The sequence below is a fragment of the Brachionichthys hirsutus genome, chromosome 9, assembly GCF_040956055.1.
Source record: "Brachionichthys hirsutus isolate HB-005 chromosome 9, CSIRO-AGI_Bhir_v1, whole genome shotgun sequence".
Lineage (NCBI taxonomy): Eukaryota > Metazoa > Chordata > Actinopteri > Lophiiformes > Brachionichthyidae > Brachionichthys > Brachionichthys hirsutus.
The window spans coordinates 3,585,179-3,612,050 of record NC_090905.1 but is presented as its reverse complement, the minus strand read 5'-3'; the positions used below and the strand labels follow the sequence as shown (position 1 = coordinate 3,612,050).

The window sequence follows — 26,872 nt, the reverse complement described above, 5'->3', positions numbered from 1 at the left end:
GAAAGGCAGGCGAGAAGCCAGACACACTTTTTCATGCTTCAAAAAAAAAATAAGAGAGAGGATCAAATAAAAACTTGGATCATGGTGAAATGCCGTCTGTTCTGGATGTAATCAATAGCTAAAGAAGAATCAAGTTCAGGGTCGTCTCTCATATTTCAATCCCTGCTCCTCTGTGATCAATAAAAGTGAGCTGAAATCAAAGCGGGCCCTCTTTGCTATTGTCTATTCAACGTTAGCAGACAAAGACTGAGGAGCCTTTGATCGCCCTGTCTGCAGGGCCCACAGCTAAACGCAGACCCCATCCTCCCACTCCCACCCACCACCTCCAGGTGAGCAGTGTGTGTGTGAGAGAGAGAGAGAGTGGGCTCACCAAAATGTTTCTCTGCAGAAACACACACACATAAAACAGAATCAGAGCGGGGGGGGCTCTGCGGTTGCGTTGCCATCTGGCGGGTCGTTGCCTCAGCCGGCGAGGTCATGTTTTCACCCGTGTCCGTTGCTTCGTTACTTTCTTTGTTCGTCAGCAGGATTACTCAGAAATTACAAAACACATTTTTAGTGGCTCCAGGGATGAATTCTCTCGATTTTAAAATAGTTTTTTATTTTTCCTTCTTCAACATTACAATTTATGTAAAAAGAACCGAAACTTTGGAATCACGCTGATGCATTCAGGAGCGGATCCAGACTTTTCTCTAACTAAACCCGTAAATCAGGACGTTTGTCATCAAATGTGTCTGTTTGTGTCAGTGAGAGGGGACAGTGGGGTCAGAAACGGGTCTTTGCAGACGATGACCTTTAATTCAGCTGCTGCCTGGAGGATGTGACCTCCAGCTGAGATCAGGCTGTTTGGAATCGTCTCGGATGAGGTCGGCTTGTTTTATGGTCTTTGGTGGCATCCAGGTCCGGGTCCGGGTTTGGTAGTTGCCTCTTGGGGGGGGGGGGGGGTAGTAACCCTTGAACTTCCTCTGCTGGGGGCGTTGGCCACCATTTATAATGATGCAATGACTAAAATAACAAAATCTCTGGCTGAGTCCTGGAATAATGAATAATGATCAGGTTCTTTCCTTCCATATCGATGGTGGTCGATCCCGATGAGACTTTAGGAATGTAAAGGAGTTGAGGTACAAAGTACAGAGCATCAACTCCAAGATGGCCGACCTCAACGTTGCCCTTCAGTTTATTGTGTGTGACGTGGCTTGCAGTAATTAAAGCCTGGTCTCAGCTCCTTCCCGTCACCGGGACAGGCAACGCTTCCGCTGCTCGCCAGCCTCTCCTCGCCAGTCTGCCTGCTCGTTTCCTGTTTGTTCGTCGACCGGCATCGTCTGCCACATTCCTGTGTGCGCGGCCGTGGGAGCCCGCGGTGCGCGCGCTGCTGTTTATTTGTTCTGTGTGCTTGTTAAACGCACCGTCGCTCAGGAGTTGTCGACAAAAATGGACAGAAAGCCAAATTAAAATTGTGCACATCTCCCGTCACAGCCTGGCTTAGAAAAGGTGGAATGGGGCGACGTTTTCCATCAAAGACAGGAATGCTGGGCGAAGTCGTGTCTCGGGACTAATAAATACCGAGATGTTATTCAGATGCCTCAGAATTAATAGCCGCTGTGAACTTTATAGCATCGCTGCTGTGTAAGTCAGTAGATGTTCGCCACGGAATAAAAATGATATGCATTTATGCAAAGTGAGCAAACATGAGGCTGGAAGTGTTTTGCGCATTTGTTTAAAGGCCAATATTAGCATAGCGTAGCGACAGACAGGAATCCACGGTCCGTGCTGAATGCTCCGTCGCCAGCCAATCGGAATCAGCCCCCCCCCACCTCTGAAATCTTCCGAGGACGACGTGAACTGCCCGGCTCTAACCTGGGTGAGAGGTCGCGACCTTTCAGCCGGCGCCGTGGCGGTGGAAGGGCCTCGCTGAGCACAAAAAGGGTGCGAAGTGTGACAAGAAAAGTTAGGAACGCAGAGGCAGAGGAAGTTTTCCGATCTCTGCGCACCTAACCTTTAAGCCGAGCCCCCCCCCCCCCCCCCCGTGACTCCTGGATTCCTGATTAGCTTACAGTATACTCCCAAATCGGCATAATAAATCCTGTGATGAGGCTGATGAGATCTAACAGTCTGATCTTGTTTACCCCGCCGCAGCACCGGCTCTGTGTGTGTGTGTGTGTGTGTGTGTGTGTGACCCTGAGGCACAGAGTCACTTGATGCATCTTGCATCGCTCCGTAAGGCGCACACACATATACACCCACATACCCCCCCCACTGGTATAAATCCTGGTTGTGTTGCCGGATCTCAGCGGAGGCCGGGAATCCGCATCCCCTTTAGGCAAGTCCTGGGGTGCATTTACTCCACACACACACACACACACACACACACACACAGAAACAAACACAAGCCCAAATAAATGCATATGCGCTCGCGTAGACACGTGTAGCATCTTAATGAGAGAAGGAGACGGTGCTGTGAAGGCGACAGCAGAATGAAACCTACTCACCAAGGACTGACCTGTGGTTCAGGGGGTGGCGGCAGCTCGGTGGGGGGGCTCCTCTCCCAGCGCTGATCAGAGCGCTTGCTCTACCGAGGCTGCTCACGCTGACAGCGCTGGAGAAACCAACTGATTAAACGCCACTGTCGCCTCAGCTCGGCTGCTGTACGGAAAGAAAGCTTCCTCTCTTTTATACCTTTCTTTTTTTCCCACTCGCTGTTTGTTTGTCAGTCTCCTTTGTTTTCTTTGTCCTCGGCTGAGACAGCAGCGCCGGTGGATCGGAGCTGTAAGCGTGAGGGATTTGTGCGTAATTAGCTGAAACGCTCACCCAGGCGAGCACAAAAAAAGTTCAATTTTCAACTTTTTGAACTGTACTCCCTTTTTTAGCGGTATTTCACTGACACTCTGCTTCACTTCTAAGATCAAAACCTCGCTTCACGGTAGAAATATACTTTATTTGAGCCTTTGGAGTACACGGACAGCAAAACAGCACTGCCAAACTTGCAAGTCCCATTAACAAGTTGTGCAAACTTAAAAATTGTGCATGAAGAAAAAAAACTCGGAGAATATATGAATATATTGATGAAATGTTAACGGCATGACAGATGGAGTAATTGTATCCACTGACCGACGTTTTAACATTTTGTGCGCCCATCCTGCACGTTATTTATTACATTAGCATGGGGGGGGGGGGCTGTTTTAGAGACGCTCACGTCTGTCTGCAGTTACAAAGAGTTTGGGTCACATGAAGGCTTTAGGAATATTTAGGAAGTTTTCAACGCCATCCTTAACGAAGTAAATCCTGATCCTACTTGGGGATCACGGAGGTTGTTGGAGCCATCCATCATCCATCATCCATCAGCTGACCGACCGACCGGCCAGTTCTCAGCTCATTGGACCTCATCGGAGCTGAATGAGGCGACATTCTGGCACAAACGAAGGGCTGGAAGACTCTGCCCATTGTCTCTTCTGCCCTCTGGCCTCGTTGGGTGAGTCATCCGAGGCTGGACAGTATCTCTGCCAGCCTGGAGGTGGGGCATCATCGAAGGGCAGGAAGAAGGATGGCACGGAGGGGGGGGGGCGGCGCTCCAAGGGCGCTCCAAACCGCGCCCTTGAATGATGGCTGTTCCAACACACAGGAACGACATCCACCGGCTAAGTCAGCTTTTCGCTCATCCTCCCCAGGTTTCATTGTTTCAAAGCCGCAGCGCTGACCTTTGACCTCGCCGCGGCAGCCGAGAGAGAACCTAATATCTGCGATCCCACCGGCAGCGGAAGGAACCGGCACGGCAATAGCCGGGCAGGGGCAGCTTTGGCAGGGTAGTTAAGTAATGGCTGGCAGCACGAACAATGGCTCCCCTTCTGTTTTTCAGCCCCATTAATATCTGAGCACCAGCCTGCATATATCCTCATTCATTATTCATGAGGCGACCAGGAAAGAACACAAGCGGGGAGGAAGGTGGGAAAGCAAAGGCCAAGATGGTTGCTATCCGTCCCGGCTTAAATGACACTGAGTGACAGAGCCTGGGGTTTTATGGCTCGCCCTTCAAATGTGATAAAAGGGTCACACCGCCCCCCCCCTTAATGGCCGGCAGGACGCATTAGCGGCTGCGGCGCTAGTAAAGCCCGCTGCTTGCCCAAACTAACTTCTGATGGTTTCTGCACAGGAGCGCTTTACTGGCCTCGCCACAACCCGAGTTTAAGAGCAACTGCATAGATTTGGGAGGCTTGCAGAAAAAAAAGATAAGTATACAAGCAAAGGTCCTTTTATTTGTGCAGTTTTCTCTTATCAGAGCTCTCAGTGTAATTGGGAATCATGTTTGCATGTTTTCACGACTCTCACTGGAACTTATATAACAGATACAATGAAAGAATAAGTCTAGTTTCAATATGTTTAGTTCTTAAGATGAAGGCTGGTGAAAATAAAAATAGTCTGATAACATAAAAGAGCCTCGCTGCTGCACTGGGTAGCATTTTCTCCCGTTGCAATTAACATCAGCCCTCTGGTTTTTATTTTTTTTTAGAGTTGATCCAACAAACACCAGGAAATAACTAAAAGCCAAATGTGTGTTCATCCACTGCTGAAATTAGTCCCCAACTAAAGCAAAATGAACCCGTTTGGATAAAGCTCACGCTCTTCCTGCTATGCTTCTTTGGGATATTGTCTTTTTCTTAAAAAATAAAAGCGTCTATAGTGATGCTGTCTTTTCACTGGATTAATTTACAACATCACAGCCTTTAATACCCATGTTGATACCCCGGACTACCACTGAAACGCTTTATTAAAGCAACCAATGAGGAATTCAATCGGCTTTATTCCCGAGATGAGTGAAGTTTAAGCCCTTCTTTATTAATAAATAAAGGATTATCAATGTAAATTTTTATTTTTTTGGTCTTTGTTTGCTTAAACATTCTTCACTCAAAGTGAATTTGATTCTTGTCAGATCAGCGACAGCGCAGTCCCTCAGGCGCTGGTGTCACTTTTAAAACGCCACACGCTTAAGATGATCGTTGTTCAGAGAAAAAAATGAAAACAAGCCTTCAATGAATATCTTAGAGTAAAAGCTTTTTGCAAAAGACTCCAAAATATTTTATCATCTCATGGGGCAGCTGGAGAGTTATACCTTTGTTCGTGTGTGTGTGTGTGTGTGTGTGTGTTTTCCTGAAGTCTCAGAAATGGTAATGCCCTTAACCTCAATGCAGGGAAGACTTAACAGTTGGTATTGACTTTGTGAACATTCACCATGGAGGATTCAGACTATTCAATTCTATTCCAACTGAGGGCTGCAGACGGAGAGAGGGAGGAAGTCCCAAGGCTCCGTGTTGCTCACACACACACACACACACACACACACACACACACACACACACAGCTGCACACAGTCGGGCTGCGTGTTGAACGTGTTATTCTCCAGTGATATCGCCTCAATCGGATTTTAACCCCTCTCTGCTGGAGCCGCACAGAGACAAACGCTCCACATAGCAAAGGCTGTGTGTGTGTGCACATGTGTGTGTGTGTGTGTGTGTGTGTGCTTTTTTGATTGTTGTTTCAGACGTGTAGTCCTTTGAATAGCCGCCTCACAGGGGACTACAAATGTGCCACTTGTGTCAGTTTAAATAAAAATAAAACTGTAATCTACATTTTAACACCTTGAAATCCACTCGGTCCTTGAAAGTGTTCCCAGATTTCCTTTTTTTAAAAAAATGCATTTATGCTCTTTCTGATTAAATGATTTCTGAGCAGATTGACACCGCTATCCATTAAACGACAGCTGCTTAGCTTAGCTTAGCACGGGGGGAACTTCTCTCGTTTCCTGGTGTTGACTGTGTGAAAACGGTTCTTGACCGAGGTTGTCATTTTTACTCTTTAGTTTTAGCAGAGAAACATTTTTTAGGACTTCTGTCCTCCATTTGCACATTTCTCCAGCCCGCTCTTAAACGATATCCACGCCCTCTGAAGATTGATTCCACACGGCCGCACATCCTACCAGGACGCCTCCCCTTGTCCACCCACCCACATCATTTATACATGTGAGCATTAGGACTTGTCACAGCCCCTCAGTCAGACCCTGTATCAGTCCCGGTCATAGATTCTCATTAAATGGGTGAATCTCCAGCCTCTGACACTCGGCCCATCACATGTCCACCCTGCCATCGCTCCGCCGCTGACCGTTTGGCCGATCCATCCGGACAGATACGCGCGGAGAGTGTTTCTTCAGTCCTCTTCACACCTAAGGAAACCCCAAAAACACACCTGGCATTTGGGAATTAGCCAAAAATCCCATTCGGAGGCAAAAAGGAAAAAGTACGGGCACCGTAGTGTGTGTTCATCAGTGTGTCTCTGCTTACTGGAACTTGACTGGGTGATTGGCTAATCAGTTTAAACAAGTGGTCAAACCCGGTCAGGAGATAGCCGGGGCTGCGCGGCCGCTAGATAAGAGCCGCTCGTCCTCGAAGGCCGGCCGAGCCGCCTCGTTACTGCTGGGTCACTGAACTGCCGTCCAGATTTCTAAATGGAAACTCAAAAACCAGAGCTGTGTGTGTGTGTGTGTGTGTGTGTGAGCGAGCGAGCGAGAGACCAGCGGTACTGCTGTCTTTCTGGACTTTCTCACTGACTCATGTTCCCTCAGCTCGTCTTCACAGGAGGGAAATGTTTAATAGGAATGTTTTTATGCTTGTGTTGTTGCCAACTTGAGATTACAGTCAAGCTGCTGAGTTTATTCACCTTCTGCTGCACACAACAGACACACACACACGCACTCACACACACACACACACACACACACATGCACACACACACGCTCCTGAGGGTTCTGTTGTATTATTGAAGCAGGTAAATATCTGTGGCATACAGTATTCAGTGGGCTTGAATAGGAGAGCCCTCACACTCTTCCATCCCCTTGACCTTATGTCTCTGTACGCACACACACACACACACGCACGTGTCTCCAGCCCCTGACCCCCCCACAATAGCGAGGCGGTGAGGTCTGTACTGAGCTGCTGCTGGATTGACTGGCAGTTCATGTGTCCACAGAGAGACAGAGCCGTGTGTGTGTGTGTGTGTACAGGCCCAGTCTGGCAGAATAAAGCGGGACCTCCTGGGAGGGCCGGATGTTGGGTCATGAAGAGAGGAAAACAAGCAAGAGCGGAGGAAGAGAAGAGGGATGGGCGAGAAAGATATACATGAAAAACATGAATCTGTCTATAAGCGTGTGCGTGTGTGTGTGTGTGTGTGTGTGTGTAGGTGTGTGTGTGTGTGTGGCATGTAAAAAAAAAAAGGATGCATCCGCCGCATCCCTCACCTCCTGTTTGCCATTTGAGAAGCCACGTACAAAAATCCAGCACATGTATGGGAGGTAAATTCCCAATCGATTTTCATGTCTATGTAAAGCTCTATGGGTATAGATATATAAATCTATTTATATACAATCGCAGCGGGGTGGAGGGGGCCACAGCATTTATTTTCACCTCTCTGAATGCACCAGATCTGTCACTGCATGGGGGGTAGAGAGACTGTCACGGAGGAGGTATGTCTTTCTTCATCGTATCCATCCACATAGTATTTTAATTGGGCTCTCTCTCTCTCCCTCACATAAAAAAAAGAGCGAGAGAGAGAGTGAGCAGAGGTGAGAGGAGGAATGAATCACTCAGGGGTGGAGGGAGGAGTGCGTGTGCTGCTCAGGGTTTCCATCTTCACCTCCCCAGCTATGCCATCTCACCACTGTGGCCCTCACAATGACAACGCAGCAACACGCACACACACACACACACACACACACACACACACTCTTCAGATAGCCTTTGGAGCTGTTCTGCGCCGCTGTAATGCGTTTGTAGTGAACCTTACTGAACAATGGCGGAGCTGACATTCCGTCTGCGCCGGATGAGACTGTCTCCTAATGATGATGCTAAACCCAAAGCGTCTCTTAGTGACTGTCGAACTCATCCTGGAGCAACGGATGGAATCTGAGAAACGGGGCAGAGAACGTCAGCAGAGAGAGAGAAAGAGTGTGTGTGTGTGTGTGTGTGTGTTGATGATGTTTGTGTGTGTGTGTGCGTGCGTGCATTGTGTGTTGATGGCTGATGTGCAGGCCTGGAGGGCAAACGCTCCAGGCTTCTCTCGTTAAGAACCTGTCAGTCACTGGCGGAGGGGAACCAAGAGAAGTCCAAATTGCAGCACTGAGCACATGTGTATGCGCGTGCACATGTGTATGTGCGTGCACATGTGTATGCGCGTGCACACGTGTTTGCGTGTTCATAAGATGCATTCAGCCACTTGGCTATTCCCAAATATAACAAGTAAGAGGAGAGATGTGTGACGTGTTGCAACGTGAAGCCACACTGCCCTCCAGTGGCGGCGGACGACACATTCAAAGTGAAGTGTGGAGGTTGTTGGTTCAAATCTAGTTTAGTCAGGCGATTTGAGAATAGGATGAAATGGACTACGCCCAGAGTTTAGGTTTGCGTATAAATAAATCTCGCTGCAGCACAAAAAGACAGACCGGAAGGAGAAAAGAGGAAACGATTGTTCTGACTCACTAAATGTGAACGGACTCATATTGTTTTTAATTTAGAGCAACATGTTGGACTATTTGGTCACTTTATATTTATGAACTTAACGCTATATTTTATTCCTATATAACTATTTTAAATCAAATGTTTAAACGTATTTTTCACTTTGCACAAAGGAAGACTGACAGCGTGAGAACGATTGAATGATGCAACCAATCAAGTAAAGGATTATACTTGACGCTCTTCACCCACACAACATGCGTGGACGGATGCACAGTGTGGAGGAACATCTGCACACATCCTTATTTAGTGCACACACACACACACACACACACACAGGCATCACCAAATCAATGGTGGTCACAGATGTGACGTTCTTTACCGTGGAACTAAGCGGCAGCTTTAAAGAACGGTCTACGCCTCCTCTCCTCTGTCCTCGCCGATGATGGAGAGATGAGATGAGGGATGAGGACATGAAAGGGAAGGAAAGGATGCTAGAGAAGGAGACAATTGAGGAAGTAAGATAAAACTTTTGAGCAAGAATCCAAGCATGTTGAAACCAAAGAGGAAATTGGGGAACATGTGACCCAGTTACTTATCTCAGCCCCCCCTCCCCCCTCCCACTCTGACACCAAAACGGACACGCCTTAACTGTCGACACGCCAATGAGATTCATTCCCCTCATGCAGCAGCTGGAAGTCCACAAGAGCCACCTCCCTCTTTGTAGGGCCAGAGCCCAGATGTGTGACTGAGTCATGTTCAGGTCATGTGACTTCTGTTTTCATTCTGTGGTTTGCACGGAAAACCGGGAAAAGCTCAAACGGGCAAATGTGACTGTGCGTCATTTCATTTCATGAGATTCAGGACAAATGTAAGCATGTTGTTGTTTGGTTATGATCAATCAATCAATCGATCAATTCTACAGTAGTAATGACGAAACCTCATGTATGGGAATGGTGATGTATTTAAAAATATATTTTTAAAGCAGCCAAACAGATGATGCAGCTGAAGGTGCTGCGTCCTTCCATGTTTCCATTTCCGCTGTTGGTCGTTTCGACTTAGTGAGTCACTGCTCGTATTGTCTCTATTCTGGGGGATGTGCACTTTGAGCTCGGCTGTCTGTGGTTCGGGAAGGCGGTTTCGTTTTGATTGCATTAACTTGATGCTGCTTGCTTAAGAGCCACTTCCTGATTACAAGAACGTAAAGTGGAAAGAACCAAAAGGCGTGTGCTCCACTGGTATACGAGCAAATATCTTGATTTTTGTCCTGCAAATTTGAGCTTTTCCCTAATTACTTCTACCCATTTAGACTCGTTTCATCTAAAATGATGCTGCTGGGGTGCGTCTTTGTACCGTATCGACTCAGCAGTTAAAAAGTGGACGAAACCTCTAACAGGTCCAAAAACGGGCCTGTTTTGTCGCTTGCATTATGTTTCTGGATTCAGGTCCATCCAGCATATCTCCACTCCTCTCCATCCTCTCTTCTACCCCCCCCCCCCCCCCCCCCCAAGTCAAGAGCGGGATGATCAAACACGGTGCAGGATTAATAACTTTGAAGAGATCTAACATTTCACTCAGATTCACGGCCACGAGTTTTCTCTCTTTAGACTGGAGAAGAAATATGAGGGACAAAGTTGGAGCAGGGAAAAGCTGCCGCTCCTCTCCTTTGCATTTCGATGACGCACCCTCGTGTCTTTGTGATTGCGCGGCTGTAGGCCCGAAAGCTTCTGAGCAGGAAAAAGACATCAGCAGATTATATGTAGTCTTAATCTGATACCAAACATCTAACAGAGGCCGACGACTGCGACGAGACAGAAGGCTGTTACCTGGAAGCCTCTGTGTGTTTCAAAATCAGCATTTTCTCTTATTTCATTTCATTAATATGGAGATGAGCTGTGAACATTAAGAAGAAAAAAAAAAACACGAATTGTAAAGGAAATGTCCGAACACGGTGACCCTAGATTCGGATCGGATCGGAGAAGACTTCTGGTTCTTGGTGGCGTAGCTGAATTGAAGCTTCCTGTCACCAATATTAAGGTAAAGGCAGGCTCTGTTGCTGTGACATCACCCATCTCGCTCGACTTGAAACCACAGACGAGCTTCAGTGTTTGGGGAACAAGTCCAGGAAGCTGCGTCGACCGATAAGACAGAAAATGTCTGTCGCTTGAACAAGACGACATTACATTTTTTTTTTTAACTTAGGGTTGAGTTAAGAATCGGAGCTACAGCTCCAATTTGGAGTGTGTTTTTCCGCCTGTTGGTCCACGCCGGGACCGTGTTGCACGGTGTGTGCCTGAACACACCCCAGCTGCTGGAAATGGCAGGTCCCTGTGGCCTGAAGGTGCTGCTGCTCTGGGCCGGAATCATCAGTTTAACCAGCTGTAAGTAACCGAATGCGTCCTCTGTGCTCCGTTACAAAGCCGTGTCCTTGTGTTCGTCATCCGAAGGACTTGCGGGACACCAAAGCGTGAAAAAAAAGCCATCAGATGTCCTGTTATAAACTCCCGACTTAACCGTGTTTGAAGTTTGAGCATATTTTTTTGCTGCGTATGTGATCATGTTTATGAGGGAAAGGTGAAACGCTTTCCATGCCTGATGGAGACATTAATCTGTCAGGCCTCAACGCTCCAAAATGTAATAATTAAAGTCAAGAAGAAAACAGTAAATCTGAGGGCAGGGATGACAAGACGCCGCTCCTTTGAGTTGTGCCTGTGTTTGTGCCGCTTCATGTTTCTTAAACTTTTATAAACCTAAGAACACAAGACAATACAGCGCACACGAGTGATGTGAGAATGTAAAAAAAAAAACCTGACAGGTTTGTGAGCCCCTTTGGCAAAAGAATAAAGTTACGCTCAATCAAAGACTCCTTTTAATAAGAAGTCTCTTTTAAAACGCGTTCTTTTATTTCGTACAAAAGCTATGGGAATCTTTGCAATCATGTTTCCTGTTCTGCTTTGATATGCTCTGTATGATGATACGTGTGCATGTATGTGTGTGTGTGTGTGTGAGACAATGGTTCGGGGTGCATGATGCCCATCTGAGTGTGTGCACGCTGCATGCATGCGTGTCAGAAGTCGGACCACCTTACCGCCTTTTGCGCCAGCCTGAGCTCTGCTACAGTTCAGCACTGTTTCAGCTGAGGCGTCTAAGATTTTTCAGGTATTATTTATACATGCGCTGGTACAAATTTACATACATGTGCTGGTACAGTTTTACTCTCCCAGCGACGGGGCGTCTTCATCGCAATTTATTTATTCATCAGAATAAATTTAAACTATGTCTGAAATAACTTAATAACAAGTGATACTGTATTTTCCATTTCACTATAAAGAAATGTTTTTAAAAAAAGAATATAAGAAACACCTAAAAATTTTGAACTGAACAATGAAGTAAAGGTGTTTTGAAAAATATGGGCTCCTTAGACATGAGGTTAAATGAATAACTGAATAATTGATGTGAATATTGAGGTGATATACATGGAAATTAAAATGACGTTATGTATTGATATTTGTTGATGATGATATTGCTTATACCCTTAGACTTTTATGTAGTTTTTTTATGTTCTCCCTCATTACTTTTATATATATATACACACACAAAAAGATACACATCAAATGTTCAACTATATATGAAGACAATTCTACCAATCCCCAGATTAAAATGTAAATCACATCTAATATTTCATTGACAATTATCTTGATTATAACAGTTTATTCTATAACAATGACTTTTCTACAGCTGAATGAAAAGCAGCTACTTTAATATCTTGTGTTACACATAATACTCTTTGGAGACAACCTTTTTAAATCTGATGGATTAGTTTTAGCAATTTCTTTACTGCTTTGCTCAATTTGTTCGGCACTGGCAGTTATATTGGGATTTTAATTTGGTAACAATAGTTTAAAGTCTAAATCCTATTAGTATAAAATGTCTATTATGAGTTAAACGAGAAGCAGCTCGACTTTCATTTGGCTTCACCATCTCTGTTGGAGCCACTTTGCCCTCAGCAGTGACGCCGTAGAGCCGATCGCTTCTGGCTTCCATTCCGTGTTGCCTTCATTTCCTGGCAGAACTCAGCTTGTGAGCGACGGAAATTACACGAGGAGTCATGCAAAAAGGGGGAAGCACATGAAGCGTCGAAATTGAAGAAGTGAGGTCAAAAAATGTTTAAAAATACAACACGATTAACGCTTTCAAAGGGAGGAGGGGAAAGTAAGGGCCAGAAAATGATGGTGAGCATGGGTGGAAATAAAAATGACGAGGAGGAACACGGGGCTTGAGCTTTGGCTGTCACTAAATTTACGTATCGGATCAGGGATTTCTTTTCTACACTGAGCTGCTTGGAATGAGCTTCATTATGATGAAAATAGGGTTTGGGTGAGGTTTTATTCTCAGCAGGGAGCGATTGCAAAAAAAAAAAAATGATTCAAGTCAGTCGCCGCAGAGGATGAAGAGGCATAATGTCACTGCAGAGAGCATGCATCGCTGCTCGAGGCTAAACCACATCCTGAGACTCGCTGTTTGACGTGAACGCCCCCCCCCCCACCTTCATTACTCTTATTTCCATCTTTATGAAGAACAAATGGATACAACTGATGAGATGTGTTTGCAAGCATTTCTATTGTGTTGACATTGAAACCCAGACTTTGATCAAATCGTATATATGCCGGTGGATTCAACATAAAGAATTATATATAATAATATTATATCTTTTATGCTCTTATTTCCAGTGACTAAAAACGCAGATATAAAGGAGAACCCCCTCCAGCCCACATTAGCGGTTAGCTCAAGCTAACACTACTGTTTGAACTATGGGGAGGTGCTAGCTTTCCGTGCAGGGCAGGAAGCAGCAGTTTCAGTTTGTCTCCTGGAATAGCAAATGTGGCTCTTTGCTTGATTGCCATAGCAACCAGGATAATGAACTTCAAAGGCCTTTTTTTTAACGCCTCGACCCTGCAGAAAGGTTTGATCAGTCAGATTTTGGGCACTTCCTCACTACGTCTCTCATGTCCTCCCTCATGTCTCTCATGTCCTCCCTCACTACGTCTCTCATGTCCTCCCTCATGTCTCTCATGTCCTCCCTCACTACGTCTTCTCAAGTTGCTTCTTTTCTGTGAGAGATCTGCAGAAACCTTTCAAAGATTTTGATTTTTCTCCGAAAGTGAAGACGCACTAATCTTTGAATCTTAGCTCTGACCGCGGCGAGACAATCCAACGTCTTTCATTAACACCATTGTGCCGATGAGTATCGATTCAAACCTCTTGCCTTCACGCATCAAAGCAAAATTCCACTTTCCCTTCAGTGTCGAGTCGATCCATCGCTTCTCAGCCTTCACGCACCGAGACAGACGCTCCTGTCACGCCTTCACGCACCGAGACAGACGCTCCTGTCACGCCTTCAGTAACTGCCCTCAAACCTCCACTCACCTCACCAACCGCCCACCACTCCTCAAATCAGCCCCTCAATTCATCTCCCAAATCTGGTACTTCCTCCTCAGTTCACTGTATTACTGGAAACAACCTTTATACTATTGGCAGTGAAGTACTTCTCCTCATAGATGACCTTCAGCATGTTCTCCATCTTACAGCCACTGAGAGACCTTCTACCGCCGTCTCACACGTCCCCAGTCCAGCCAGCAAGGACTCTCAATCAATGCCTCACACCACAATGTCTACAGTCACCACAGGTTGGAGCTCTGCAACTTTAATCCTAGTTGTTCTTATGTGGGACTGTAATAAGATTAGGATTATCGATAGACTACCATTAAATATGGACGCGTTGAATTTTCTTGTTTCCTTGTCTGATTTCATTTGTATTCATTTTCCAGACACCACAGAAGCTCCTCCAACTCCAGAGTGTGAGTAATCGGACCGTCGCCGGGCCCTTTTGGACTCTTTCTCTCCAGTGATTTGGCTTCATGATCTTCTTTGATTTGTCTGCAGGTTTTTACGACGTCACACCCATCAAGTTTGGCTTCTCGATTAACATCACAAGCTCTATCCCTGGTAAATACAAATACATCATCAGCATCCATGAGGATAGACGACCTGCACGAACGGAACCTGGTGACATCTCTGGACAAAACTCGTTGCGAGACATAAAACACCTGAAGCCATGTACAAAATATAATCATAAAGTGGAGTTTGTAATGAATGCTGACAGACGAATCTATTGTAATGCCACCTGGAATGAAGCCACAACTACTGAAATGGGTAAGTAAAAATAATTCATAGCGCTTGATTGCATCTTGGTCTCAGTTCACTCAAACATTTGTGCATCATTTGCCTGTTTCAGATAAAGATGACATTGAAAAGGTCCAGTGCACGGATGGACTTTGTTACCGTAGCGACTGGGACATCAGCTCTTCATTGTCAGCAAATGATATTAAAGCTCAAGCATGCAGTAATGACAGTAAAGCATTCTGCATCAAACCTGCGTACACGGACATATGCAGAGACTTAAATATAACTTTCACTTCGGAAGACTGTGTGAATTCGTCCTTTAGCATCAGCAGCAACATCTCTGCCGGTACGTTCAGCGGAGTTCTGACTAACACCTGGCATACACGTTACGTCATCATGCTCGACCCGAACGCTCCTCTCTTCTGTCTACAGATTTCTTACATCCAGCAGACATAGCGCAGCGCGCTCCAACTAAATTTCCTGCAAAAATAGAAACGAACTTACCTGAAAACTGCAAAGATCTCGACGTCTCTTACAGTTGTTTCGGTAGGTGGGAAGACGAGAAAGCGTTTAGTACGAGCTGATTTTGCATGAAACAGGTCAGAGAAAATGTGCACGATTAAATGCACTAATAAGAAATGTACATTTAATACCTCTTGAGTTATAAAATGCCATTTGTCGAGGGAACAGTGCCATCTTTGCGTCTCCTCAGAGCGTGAAAGACGAAACGAGCCGAAGAACTTATCCATGTTGGAGCCCTTCAAAAACTACAGCTGCGTCGGTGACGTTGTCTACAAAAACGTCACCATCATAAAAACCGAGGCTGTCAACTTCATCATCGACTGCGGTAGGTTGATGTTCTTTTACTGTCTTTGCATTGAACTATACGTTTGTAGACACGTGCGGATGAGAGAGGAAACATCCGTGCTATTAAACTGAAATGTGTTCTGACAGATCCTAAAATCAGCAACACAAAGAAGGACATAACAGAAACGTCCCTATGTTTGAGTTGGACCACCGTCAGTGACAACTGTGCAGACATCCTTCCCAACCTCCACAATCTTTCTTACAGCTGCACTTGTTCACCGGACGGCAAGAAAACCGACGGTAAGTAAAATTCCTAATGATTAAATCTATTTAGTTCATTTCAGGAATAAACATTTGGATGTCGCTGCACAGCGATGCGTCTGGTTGCTTCACCAAAGCAACCAAATAAACCGATAACGTACTCGCCTCCATGCAAAGTCCACAAGCTCAGATAAAAGACTAAACGATGAGCTGATTGCAAAAAGACATTTACGGGTATCTTGAATAAAACCTTGTGCTACAAAAACCCGCTGCTCAACTGTCAGCAACAACAACAACAACAACAGCGCTAATGGATCCATGTTACAGGTGCGGCTCCCAAACAGCCGCGGGGAGGCTCATGCTGCCTTTCTGACCTGAAGCCCTACACCTTCTACACCTGTGAAATCCAACCCACCTACAACGACCGGAATGTCGGCAAACGGGAATACGTGTTTGAGAGGACTGTCGTTGGAAGTGAGTGTGGCTGTTGGAGAAGATTCCAGCTCGTTCCTGTATTAAATAAAATACTACTGGTTTGAATTTATTGTATTTTTTTTTATTTTAGATACAAATAAAGATGTTGTTCTTTTCGCCATGTTTGCAGCACCGGATCAACCTCGAGACCTGAAGGTGACTTATCTGAGTCATAATGCGATTAAGGCTGTATGCACTCCTATCAAGAATTTCAACGGCCCTCCTGAGTCCTACATCGCACGCCTTTTCTACGGCGATGAGGAGATTGACAGTAAAAAGGACAAGTCGTGTCATTTTGAATTCAAAGATCTAAGTTATTCAACATCCTACACTGTCAAGGTATGCGTCGTCCCAACCTTCGGTGTCAGAAGATGAATCGGATCCTCGTGTTCCCACAAAAGCCAAACGATATTCTGCTTTTCCAGGTGACGGCGTTTAATGGATTGCGTGAAAGTTCGCCCATGACGAAAGAGGCTGCCACTTTGTGTACGTACGACAGCATCTCCCATTTCTATATGTCTGATGGTTAATATAAATGTGACAACTTTGAAACGGTTTCTTTATGATTTCATAGATAACGACAAAGCTCTGATTGGGTTTCTGGTCTTCCTCATCATCCTCACATCTGTTGCTCTGCTTTTCGTGGTCTACAAGATTTACGTCCTAAAGCGTCGAATGTCCCTGTAAAGATCCTTCAACTTATTTTTCTCATCATCATGACAAACCTGATTTTAGTTTTCTCAATAAGCATATATTGGAATTCTAAGAGTATGAACGGTATTGTCGTTACATCTAACCCAAATACTGTTATAAATATTTTTGTGTTGGTATTCTTTTGTGTATTTCCTGTGGTTTAAAGCCAAAATTATCTCTCTTCTTGCAGTGACATGAATGAAAATATGAGGTTAATTCCATCAAGACGTGAGTAGATTTAGATTTTTTCCTGGATTTGCTATCAATAAAAACCTTTTGAATTATTTATTCACATGTAGCAGCTACTGGTTTCCAATATGTGACAGTCAGTCAGGATGTCTTCCTTTTTTTTTCCTTTTGTTGAAACATATTTCAGGAGAAATCACTCAATAGTACTCCAACAATATAAATATTCCCTCTGCTCTGCTCTAGTTTGTGTAACATGCAGTACAAACTGAGTATTACTGAGTATCACTGAACCATTCTGTTTGATGTTGCAGGCGACGAAAATAACCTGCTGACTGTCGAGCCAATTGCAGCCGAGCTCATGCTGCAAACCTACAAGTGGAAGCTTGCTGATGAGGGAAGACTTTTCTTGGATGAGTTTCAGGTAAATTTAATATATATTTTTTTTTAAGGATTTTATTTTTGTAGTTTGGGTGGATGTTAGCAGTGGGGGCTCAGAACAATTTGTCTTTGTGGGTCTTTTAGTATTATTTTCTTCTGTTTTCAGAGCATCCCAAGAATATTCTTCAGTTACTGCATGAAAGAAGCCAAAAGGCCCTGCAACGCCACCAAGAACCGCTACATGGACATCCTGCCATGTGAGTCTGAATGCGTTTCAGATCTTTAATGACTAAACTTCTCCTGCAGTTAATCACATCATTGCGTTTGTAGAATTCCTCATAAACAGTTTGTTTAGGGTTTCTAAGGTGTCTCGCCTGTAACTTCTATTTCCTTCCTTTTTCTGTCGTGAACCAGTCGATTGTAATCGTGTGCAGCTGACCACAGGAAACGGCGAGGCGGGATGCGACTACATCAACGCCAGCTTCATTGACGTATGCGAAACGCTGACTTGAGCTGCAGCTCAGATTGAACAAACAATGGGAAACATTTAGGGGCTAAATGTGCAAACCTTTCTGACACATCCTGCTGAACATCGTTTGTTTTCCTGCTACAGGGTTACAAGGAATCCAAAAAGTACATTGCAACTCAAGGTATAGCCTATTGTTCTGTGTGGTTGCATTAAGTGTTGGTGAATTTTTGTACAGAGTATGTATGATGTGTGCATTGTAGGGCCCAAGGAAGAGACTGTCAGCGACTTCTGGAGGATGATCTGGGAGCAGCAGTCCTCTATCATCGTCATGGTAACACGCTGTGAAGAGGGAAACAGGGTGAGAATGGCAGCTTTCAATTTTTGATGGATTTGATCACAATGTGAAATTGATAAAGAGATGTTAACAATTTAAAAAAAGAAACCCGACTTTTACTTTAACACATCTGCATCGTAGCCACCAATGTAAATACTGTACAATATCAGCTAATTCACACCCATCCACACACTCTGATCCCCATATGATCTCCATAAAATATACCTTTTCCTAACCGAAGCAGCGCTGCTGATTTGTTGCTCATTTGCTAAATTTGCCGGCCACTCTTTCTCACGTCTCCGTCTGTTGTGCTGCAGGTCAAGTGTGTGCAGTACTGGCCGGCTGACGTCCAAGATGCAACGATCTTTGAGGAGTTTGTGGTGAAGCTGATCTCAGAGGACCAGTGTCCGGATTACACCATTCGCCATCTCAGTCTGACTAACGTGAGAATGGAATATGATGATGCATGATGTTACTGCCTGCAACGCTGCTAGCTATTTCATTGATATTGTCGTTGGTATTGTTCTCACTGAAATGTGTGTGTGTGTCTGCAGAAGAGGGAGAAGAACTCCGAGAGGGAGGTGACCCACATCCAGTTCATGAGCTGGCCGGATCATGGCATCCCAGAGGAGGCGCATCTCCTGCTGAAACTGAGGCGGCGCGTCAATGCTTTCAAGAATTTCTTCAGTGGCCCCATCGTCATTCACTGCAGGTGTTTACATCCATTTTGCATTGTTTCCATCCCATTTCAAGTTTTCCTGTCTGCAGCATTTTGTGCATTGAAGACTAAATATTTGCTGCACAGAGAGGGTTCAATTTCCTTTTTCTGCAACTTTTCTCATGGTGTCTATGAGAAATAGAAATAGAAACAATAAAAACATATAAAATGAAATCATAGGGTATGACGGGACTAACTGGGCTCACGTCACCTGACATTATAATCTCACGCAGCGCCGGAGTGGGCCGGACGGGGACATACATTGCCATTGACGCCATGATGGAGGGTCTGGAGGCGGAGGGACGAGTGGACATCTACGGCTACGTTATCCGACTCCGCAGGCAGAGATGTCTGATGGTTCAAGTGGAGGTGAAATATTCATTCAGATCATATTAAACAGAACGTATGCAGAACCTGACATGAGATTCTGACTCTGTGTCGACACATTTTAGAAGGGATTAGTCCCGAGGTTATCACACAAACACATTTCCGATGCAGGTCAGTTTACACAGGCTGTTCTTCTTAAATGGATTTAGGGCTTTAAAGAAATCTTCTTTGCCGTCTGTATATTCTGAGTTTCTTAACTTGAAAGCCTTTTGCCTTAACGCAGGCCCAGTACATCCTGATTCACCAAGCGCTGCTGGAGCACAATCAGTTCGGGGAGACTGAGATCGCGTTGGCTGAGCTCCACAGCACACTGAGCATGCTCAGAGAGAAAAGCTCAGGCAGCGAACCCACCTTAATAGACGGAGAGTTTGAGGTGTGCATGGAACATTATCTCTCTATTTATAGTAAAATATGTGGCAACCCCCCAAAAAAAATATTTAAGGGAAATATTGTTATATAAATGTAATAATTGTTTGAATTACAGACCTTAATATCAGTATGAATTATATGATCTATCAATCTTTCCATTCAGCGACTGCCCACCTTTAAAAACTGGACGACTCGCAAAACTGGCATCACAGAAGAAAACAAGAAGAAGAATCGCTCTTCATCAGTCGTCCCATGTGAGTAGCGGCGCAACACGGCGTCAGGTTGCACGTTGCACGGCTAGTGCAGCGTGCGCATCGTGCACATCGTGCACACGCAGCCACGCACGAGTAAGTATTTTCCATCCTCAGATGACTACAACCGAGTGATGCTGAAGATGGGTGAAGGGCACAGCCGTGGCAGCAACACCAATGTGGAGGGTGAGGAAGAGTCATCAGACGAGGAAGATGAGGAGTCCACCAAGTACATCAATGCTTCATACATAAATGTATGTTATTTTACTGACCCCCCCCCCCCCAAAGAGAGAAACAAACAGGACAAACTGCGTCTCTCCGGTTGCAGCAGTTGTTGTCTCATTAACTCTGAATGCATGAACGTCTTTCATGCAGCCAGCTGAATTTTAATACCAGCGTAATTAAATTCATCTCATTCAATTTGTTTGGACTGCGTACAACAATACACGGATGTGTTTTTCTGCCCACGCAGGGTTACTGGGGCCCGTGCGCCTTCGTCGCAGCGCAGACGCCACTGCCAGACACTGTGGCTGATTTCTGGTCGATGGTTTACCAGAAGAGAACATCTGCTATCGTCATGCTCTCGGATTACAAAGAGGAGGATAAGGTACCCGAAATATCAAGCATGCGTGTTGTTGTGTTCACTTTCACGCACATAATATTTGATAAACACATTTGTTTTCTGTGTGTTTTCCCAGGAGTCTGTCTACTGGGACGAGAAGACCTATGAGGACTTTGAGGTGGAGGTGGTGAGCACGGATGCCTCCCCAACCTTCATCAGACGCAACATGCTGATCCGTCACGTCAAGGTGACGCGAGAGCGACCCACATATTTATCATTCCAACCTCACAAGCGTACTTACACCACGTCTCCCGCATCAGAGGAAAGAGAGTCGGCCAGTCACGCACTTCCAGTTCCTGAAGTGGGTGAACAGGGAGCTGCCGGAGAAACCTCAAGATCTGACAGACATGATGAAGGCCATCAAGCGCAGCTTTGGCAGCGACAAATCACAGAGCAGCGTGTCCATCGTGGTCCACTGCAAGTAAGGAAACCCCACAGAAATCGTCTCAGGGGTTCCCCCAGGTATTTCACGAGGATAACGCAAAGGCTCAACCTCAGGCAAGGAAGAATCCTCTGAGGGCGCTCCAGATTTATTGGTCTCATAATTGGGGCATGACAAAGTGTCCCCTGCCCGCAGGGTCTCCTGTTTCTCCTGGGGCTGCGGTTATATATAGAGTGCAGGACCCTGAGGACAAAGATACAATTCCAATAATCTATAAGTTTAAACATTATTGGGTCCATATTTCTCCAACTTGTATATATTACACTAGAACTGGTCTAAAGAGCCAATTTAGAGGAAAATGAAAATGTCTTGGCTGAGTGTGACAAAGGCGTAAAATGTGGGAGAACATTTATGAGCTGCTCTCCAGTGATTGATCACATGATTAATGCATCAATATGGAAGGAATGCTATGGTGTGTGTGTGTGTGTGTGTGTGTTTTGCACTTCCTCAGTGACGGCTCGTCTCGTTCGGGGGTTTTCTGCGCTCTGTGGAACATGCTGGACAGCGCCGACACTGAGAACCTGGTGGATGTTTTCCAAGTGGCCAAAACTCTACGTAAGGAGAGACACGGAATGATCTCCAGCGTGGTAAGGAAGAGGCATCAGACAAGATTCCGAGCTGCAGTATCCAGTAGCATCATCGGTGTTCTGAAGGGAGGCTGCTCAGTCGGTCGGTCGTGTTCTCACACACTCCTGTGCTACTTTCAGGAACAATACCAGTTCTTGTACGACGCACTTGAGGGCGTCTACCCTCTGCAGAATGGGGACGTGAAAGCAGTGCAGGCTTCTGCAGAAGACTCGGTCCACATTGTCAATGAAACCGAAGCAGCAGCAGAGCAGCCGGCCAGCACTGCCAGTAACGACCAGGAGGGGGCAGCTCCCCGTGAGGATGAAGGGAAGGCGGTCCAAAACGAGGAGCCAGAAGAAGAAGCCTCTGAGGTTGCGTCACCGGAGGACACCGGTTCCGGTCCCACGGTGGAGGACTGAGGGTGGCGGCGGGGGATGGATGTGCATTTCAACTTGGAAGAAAAATGCTTCAGCTAAATGCTTTCTTTTAAAATACTTCCTGAATGTATGAACATTGTGAAGCTATAAGAGTCTGGTTTTGGTTTAGCTTTGTTTGAGAAAAAGAAATATTTTTAAAAAACTGATAAGATTTTTTAAGATACATTTCCAAAATGATAATAATAATAATAAAAACTATGCAATCAGAGAGCACAGACCTCCGCCGAGCAGCTTTTTCCCTTCCTAATTGGATTTACACCGTCCACATGGTGATCTGGATCATCGTCAAAAGGTTCTAAAATGTTCTTTGTATCTTTATACACCAACCATGAAAAGCAAAAGTGAATCGAAGTTGATGTGCACTTTTGACAGGTTTTTGAATCTGTAAATGGGGTATTCGATGTAAAAATTAAATGTTTTTACTGACTCCATTCTGGATCCGATCCGGATGTAATTTTGTGATAAGATAGGGGCCCCCACCCTGGATGACTGCGTCAAACTCCATAAACATCTGTCAATAATCAACCGAGATATCAAGGAACACATTTTGAAGCTCCATTGAGTGCAATGTTACGGAAAATCTCAAACTGATTCCATAATCCAGGATCTCTTCTGGATTGTCACCAAAATGTAATCATCGGTTCCTGGTAACATTCCCAACATTTCCTGAAAATTTCACCAAGATCCATCCAGAACCTTTTGAGCGATCTTGCTAAAGACGGCGATTACATAACCTCCTCGGCGGAGGTAATTATGAAAATAAGTAAGAAATTCTTAGATGTTTATATTTACATTTTTTATCACTGTTATCAAAGCTTACTAGATGCTATTGTCAAACTTGAGCGCATTTGATTTACTGTACAGTTAGAGACATCTATGAATGAGATTTAAAATTTAATACAACATGGTGTTGTGTTATAATCCTTTATATATAGTTTATATATTGATTTCCTCCCTAAACTAACAGGTGCGCTATTCTAGATTTATTCTATAAGATAAATAATTTAGTCATTAATTCTAAAATTTGTGACACTGTGATATTTCATTAAAATAAACATTAATTTGATTCTAATTTTCATTACAGAAGTGTGAACTCTGCAAAATAATGTTTTAATAAATCCTGGTTTGACTGGATGTCTTCCAAGTTAGTAATAAATACTTATTAGGGAATCTATCTGTCTCTGAAAAGGATCAAGATCAGGAAGCCCATCCCAGATATCAGATATCAAGCTGCTGAAAACTGAAATGGATTTATTTCAGAATAGTTTCAAATCAACAGTTTATGGGATTCTGGTTAAAGGCAGTCACAAACAGTAAAATGAATTAAGACACAATTAAGACACACAAGATGTAATGGGTGAAAATGTAACCACTGGAACAATCAGTCATTTCTCATCGTTGCTGTCTGGTCAGCAGTCGCCGGTCGGACCTTGTAAGGCTCACTGGTCTTGTCGGGTCTGCCGTTGGCAGTCTCTGGACGTGTTTTGGACTCTTTCTTTGGCGGAAGAGGCGTGGCTGGCTCCCACAAGAAGAACTCATGCAGGAGTGTGTTGACAGCCTCGGGACACTCCATCATCACCATGTGACTACCGTCCTCCAGGACCTTCAAGAAGGCCATTAGGAGGATCTGACAGAAGTTAACATTTTGAATCAGCAACAGCGGAAGACTTCTGAATTAAGTCCAATTTACCGTACGGAGAAAGTGAAAAGTGGAGATGTTGGCTTTTCATTGAAACTTTTACGTACCTCGGTCATACGCTGGTCTTCTTCAACTGGGACAAACCTATCGTGCATGCCGTGAACCAGCAGGATGGGCACTGTGAGCTCAGCATGGTAGACCTCGTCCCCCTCAGGCCAGTACTGCCCACTCATCATGGCGCGGAGAACAAAGGACGACACGTTGAAGGCATTGTTGTCTTTCAGTAGCTGCTTCTCCTTGGCACTCTGGTGGGCAAATCCAGCCCTGAATGGAGCAGAGCAGGGCAGATTTACCTGGATGACAAATGGCTTACTCACAAAGGCCTTTTAAAGTTGTTAAACTAGGGGTGATGAACATACACCGTTCCTCGTGCAAGTAGGATTAGCATAAATATCACACTTCACGTGACTATCATGATGTCGCAAAACCTTTCTAAGATGTAAAAAAGTCTTTCGAATTTGGCTTGAGATCATTTTCACTCTTCCGTGTTAAGACACTGGTCAGAATGTTAGTTAGTCTTTTGAGTGATAGGATGCATTACAAGAATGACAAAGGACCAAGCACAGAGCCCTGTGGTACACCATACATTTAAACACATTTTTGAAAAGTGCATCCCCCCCAGAAAAAGAAAAGTAATGTCTACCTGTTAAATGTAAATGTCAATGTTATTTTTTGTCTCTGCTATCGTTGTGTGTGTGTGTGTGTGCGCCTGTCTTACTTGAGAAAGCTCCATGTCAACAGCGGGGAGAGGCAGTGAAGCACACAGGTGGGCAGGTTAAAGATGGAGCAGAGGCTGGGCTCCAGAGCTGTGGGGCCGCCTCCATTGATCATCACCATCTTGTGGACCTGTTCCGGGTACTCGTGGGCCAGGAAGGTACAGAACGACACACTGGGCAAGGCAGAACAGATGGCTTGTTGCAGGGCATGATAGAATCAGGGTAGTTAGGCTTGGTTATATTATATAGAATAATCACATCTGGAAAGTGTGTAAGAGTGTAAATAAGTGTAAGAGAAGAAAATAAAAGAACAATATTATTGTATTACTAACTGAGATGCAATTTGTGATCTTAAACTTACCCATAAGAATGTCCGATGAGAATGTTCCTCTTGCGCGCGTATCTCTTAAAGATGATTCTCATATCCTCAGCCAAGGCGTAAAACGTGTATGCAGCAGCTACCTGTGGTGCGGAGCTGGAGCCATGGCCTACTAGGTCTGCAGCTATCACCTCATAGCCCTGCTTGGAAAAGAAGTCCAGCTGGCTTCCCCAGATGTCCAGCGAGCCTCCCACTCCGTGAATGAAGAAAAGCGCCACGTCTGGATGCGTCTCTTTGCAGGCTGATATCTTCCTCTCGCTGTCTATCACCACAGTGCGCTTGGGCTTCCACTTGCGCCTCCTGGCTTGCTGCGACTGATCGGCCGGAGGACCAGCAGGAGCATCTCCTCCTGCTCCTCTTTCATGTATCCCATCTTTTCCATCAGTGAGAGACTCAGACTTGGCCTCGGGTAGGCTGACGGGCGGCGAGGAGTTTCCACAGTCTGTCATTTCAACCTCCCCGGCACGGTTTGGTTCTGCATTTCCATTTTGGCAGCTTTTCAGCTCAGCACTCGCCCTTTCACCCAAGTTCTCGACAAAAAGCTGCCCGTTACGAAATACTGTGATCTTCCGTTTGCAACTGACACTCCCACCCACTCCTGTGGGTTCCTCCACCACGGGCCGGTCAGGAATGATATGTCGAACCCGCAAGACACGGCCTGGCTTCACCTCCACGAACTCGTAGCCGTCGGCTGACTCTGAGGTCTCTACGGGAACCACGACGTTTGTAGACTTTGAGCACAGGCAGCGCAGAAGACCCTCCATCAAGGTCGTCAGCATGGCCGCCAGTCTGCAGGGAACACATTCATTTATAAGAACGGATGAACGTCTACACACAGGCAAAACTCAAAGTATTTATATCTTTATTTTCATTCCTCTATGTCACAACTGTGTTCCAAAAAAATAATAACTTATACTTTCATCAAAGGTTCTCCCACATATATGAGCGCCCACCCCAGGAATCCCTTTATCACTGCATTATCTGTCACTTTTAAGAAACACGAGATTCATTTCTTATTTTAGCTTCAAAGCGACTTTAAGTCTGTACATCAAATGGACATTTGAGTCTGCGACCGCTCGCACGCAGGTAAACACCAGCCTGTGCATTTACACGCATCAAACTCAAACCCTTGGGGACTTCCTGTCAGATTTTATTGAGCAACGTCTTCCTTCAAGCGAGGACTTTTAATGGACTTTTAGGGTATTAATAGACGGGGACAGTAATAGCTCCCTGGGTTAAAGCTGTCCACCATGTGATCACCCAGCCAGTCAAACCAACAGAACGACGAGCAGCAATGAATGGCACATTTGCGAAGTGCGGCTGAGTTGTTATACTTCAGACATGATATGAAAGAATAAAAGGGGAGTTCGATTATTGCTTCGGTATATGACTTAAAACAGCGAAGATGCGTTTCATTCACACGACAGCTGCAGTTTGTTTTGAGGTTGTTGGTGATTATCAACCTTGGTAACTGCAGCCAAGTAAGGTTTGCAAGTCTCCCTGCTGGTGACATTATCCTTCCTTCCTGTTGCTCCCCTCCCTGCTTAAGGGGATTATACAACACAATCTGTGCATCTACACCCTGGACTAGCACCAAGTCACTGTGTGGCAGCAGTTTTACCCTCTGCTACTTTTCATCTGGCGATAAGGACACAATGAGGTTCAGCATTCCCGCCCTGCTGGGTATTCTCTTGCCCCTTTTTCTTGTACTTGCACGTGCTTTACCTGGTCACTTGTGATTTCCTGTGTGATCTGACTCGGAAGAGGCTGAGCAGGCCATTTTCATATCGTCAATGGGAAAATCTGGATTTTTATTATTTTATTTTATTTTTGGTATCCAGACAGGTATCCGGATTGCTCTCAAAGTTTAATGGGATCTAAATTAGACAAAGACCCATGCTCACATTTTTTTCTTATCAAGATCCATCCAACAGTTTTTCCGTTATCCTGCTAACTAACTAGCAAACAGACAGACAGACAGACAGACAGGCAGACAGACAGACAG

The 26,872-nt window shown here is 45.1% G+C and overlaps 2 protein-coding genes across 2 annotated transcripts; one reads left to right on the top strand and one right to left on the bottom strand.

The window, feature by feature from the left end:
- Positions 1-13,940: 13,940 nt before the first annotated feature.
- On the top strand, positions 13,941-23,104 carry ptprc (protein tyrosine phosphatase receptor type C). The gene is made up of 29 exons (XM_068743166.1): positions 13,941-13,975; positions 14,081-14,179; positions 14,321-14,350; positions 14,436-14,705; positions 14,788-15,021; positions 15,108-15,221; positions 15,388-15,522; positions 15,630-15,782; positions 16,071-16,217; positions 16,348-16,556; positions 16,643-16,703; positions 16,792-16,900; positions 17,101-17,138; positions 17,411-17,520; positions 17,644-17,734; positions 17,892-17,968; positions 18,091-18,127; positions 18,207-18,304; positions 18,598-18,723; positions 18,835-18,992; positions 19,232-19,367; positions 19,609-19,758; positions 19,918-20,008; positions 20,123-20,259; positions 20,478-20,612; positions 20,704-20,814; positions 20,888-21,048; positions 21,521-21,656; positions 21,777-23,104. The coding sequence occupies exons 2-29, from the start codon at positions 14,146-14,148 to the stop codon at positions 22,053-22,055; spliced, it is 3,567 nt and encodes a 1,188-aa protein (XP_068599267.1). The 5' UTR covers positions 13,941-13,975; positions 14,081-14,145; the 3' UTR covers positions 22,056-23,104.
- A 350-nt stretch (positions 23,105-23,454) lies between these two features.
- abhd8b (abhydrolase domain containing 8b) lies at positions 23,455-25,646 on the bottom strand. Its single transcript, XM_068743167.1, has 4 exons — positions 24,850-25,646; positions 24,491-24,661; positions 23,820-24,036; positions 23,455-23,700 (listed from the first exon to the last, which is right to left on the bottom strand). Exons 1-4 carry the CDS (start codon positions 25,644-25,646, stop codon positions 23,455-23,457), a joined length of 1,431 nt encoding a protein of 476 aa, XP_068599268.1.
- Positions 25,647-26,872: the final 1,226 nt, after the last annotated feature.

Coding starts and splice junctions, on each gene's coding strand:
- abhd8b (XM_068743167.1), bottom strand. CDS start 25,646: ATGCTGACGACCTTGATGGAGGGTCTTCTGCGCTGCCTGTGCTCAAAG. Junction 24,037..24,490: donor TTGACATGGAGCTTTCTCAA/GTAAGACAGGCG, acceptor TGCTCCATTCAG/GGCTGGATTTGCCCACCAGA. Junction 23,701..23,819: donor AAGACCAGCGTATGACCGAG/GTACGTAAAAGT, acceptor AACTTCTGTCAG/ATCCTCCTAATGGCCTTCTT.
- ptprc (XM_068743166.1), top strand. CDS start 14,146: ATGCCTCACACCACAATGTCTACAGTCACCACAG. Junction 15,222..15,387: donor CGTCTCTTACAGTTGTTTCG/GTAGGTGGGAAG, acceptor GCGTCTCCTCAG/AGCGTGAAAGACGAAACGAG. Junction 18,305..18,597: donor GCTGTGAAGAGGGAAACAGG/GTGAGAATGGCA, acceptor GTTGTGCTGCAG/GTCAAGTGTGTGCAGTACTG.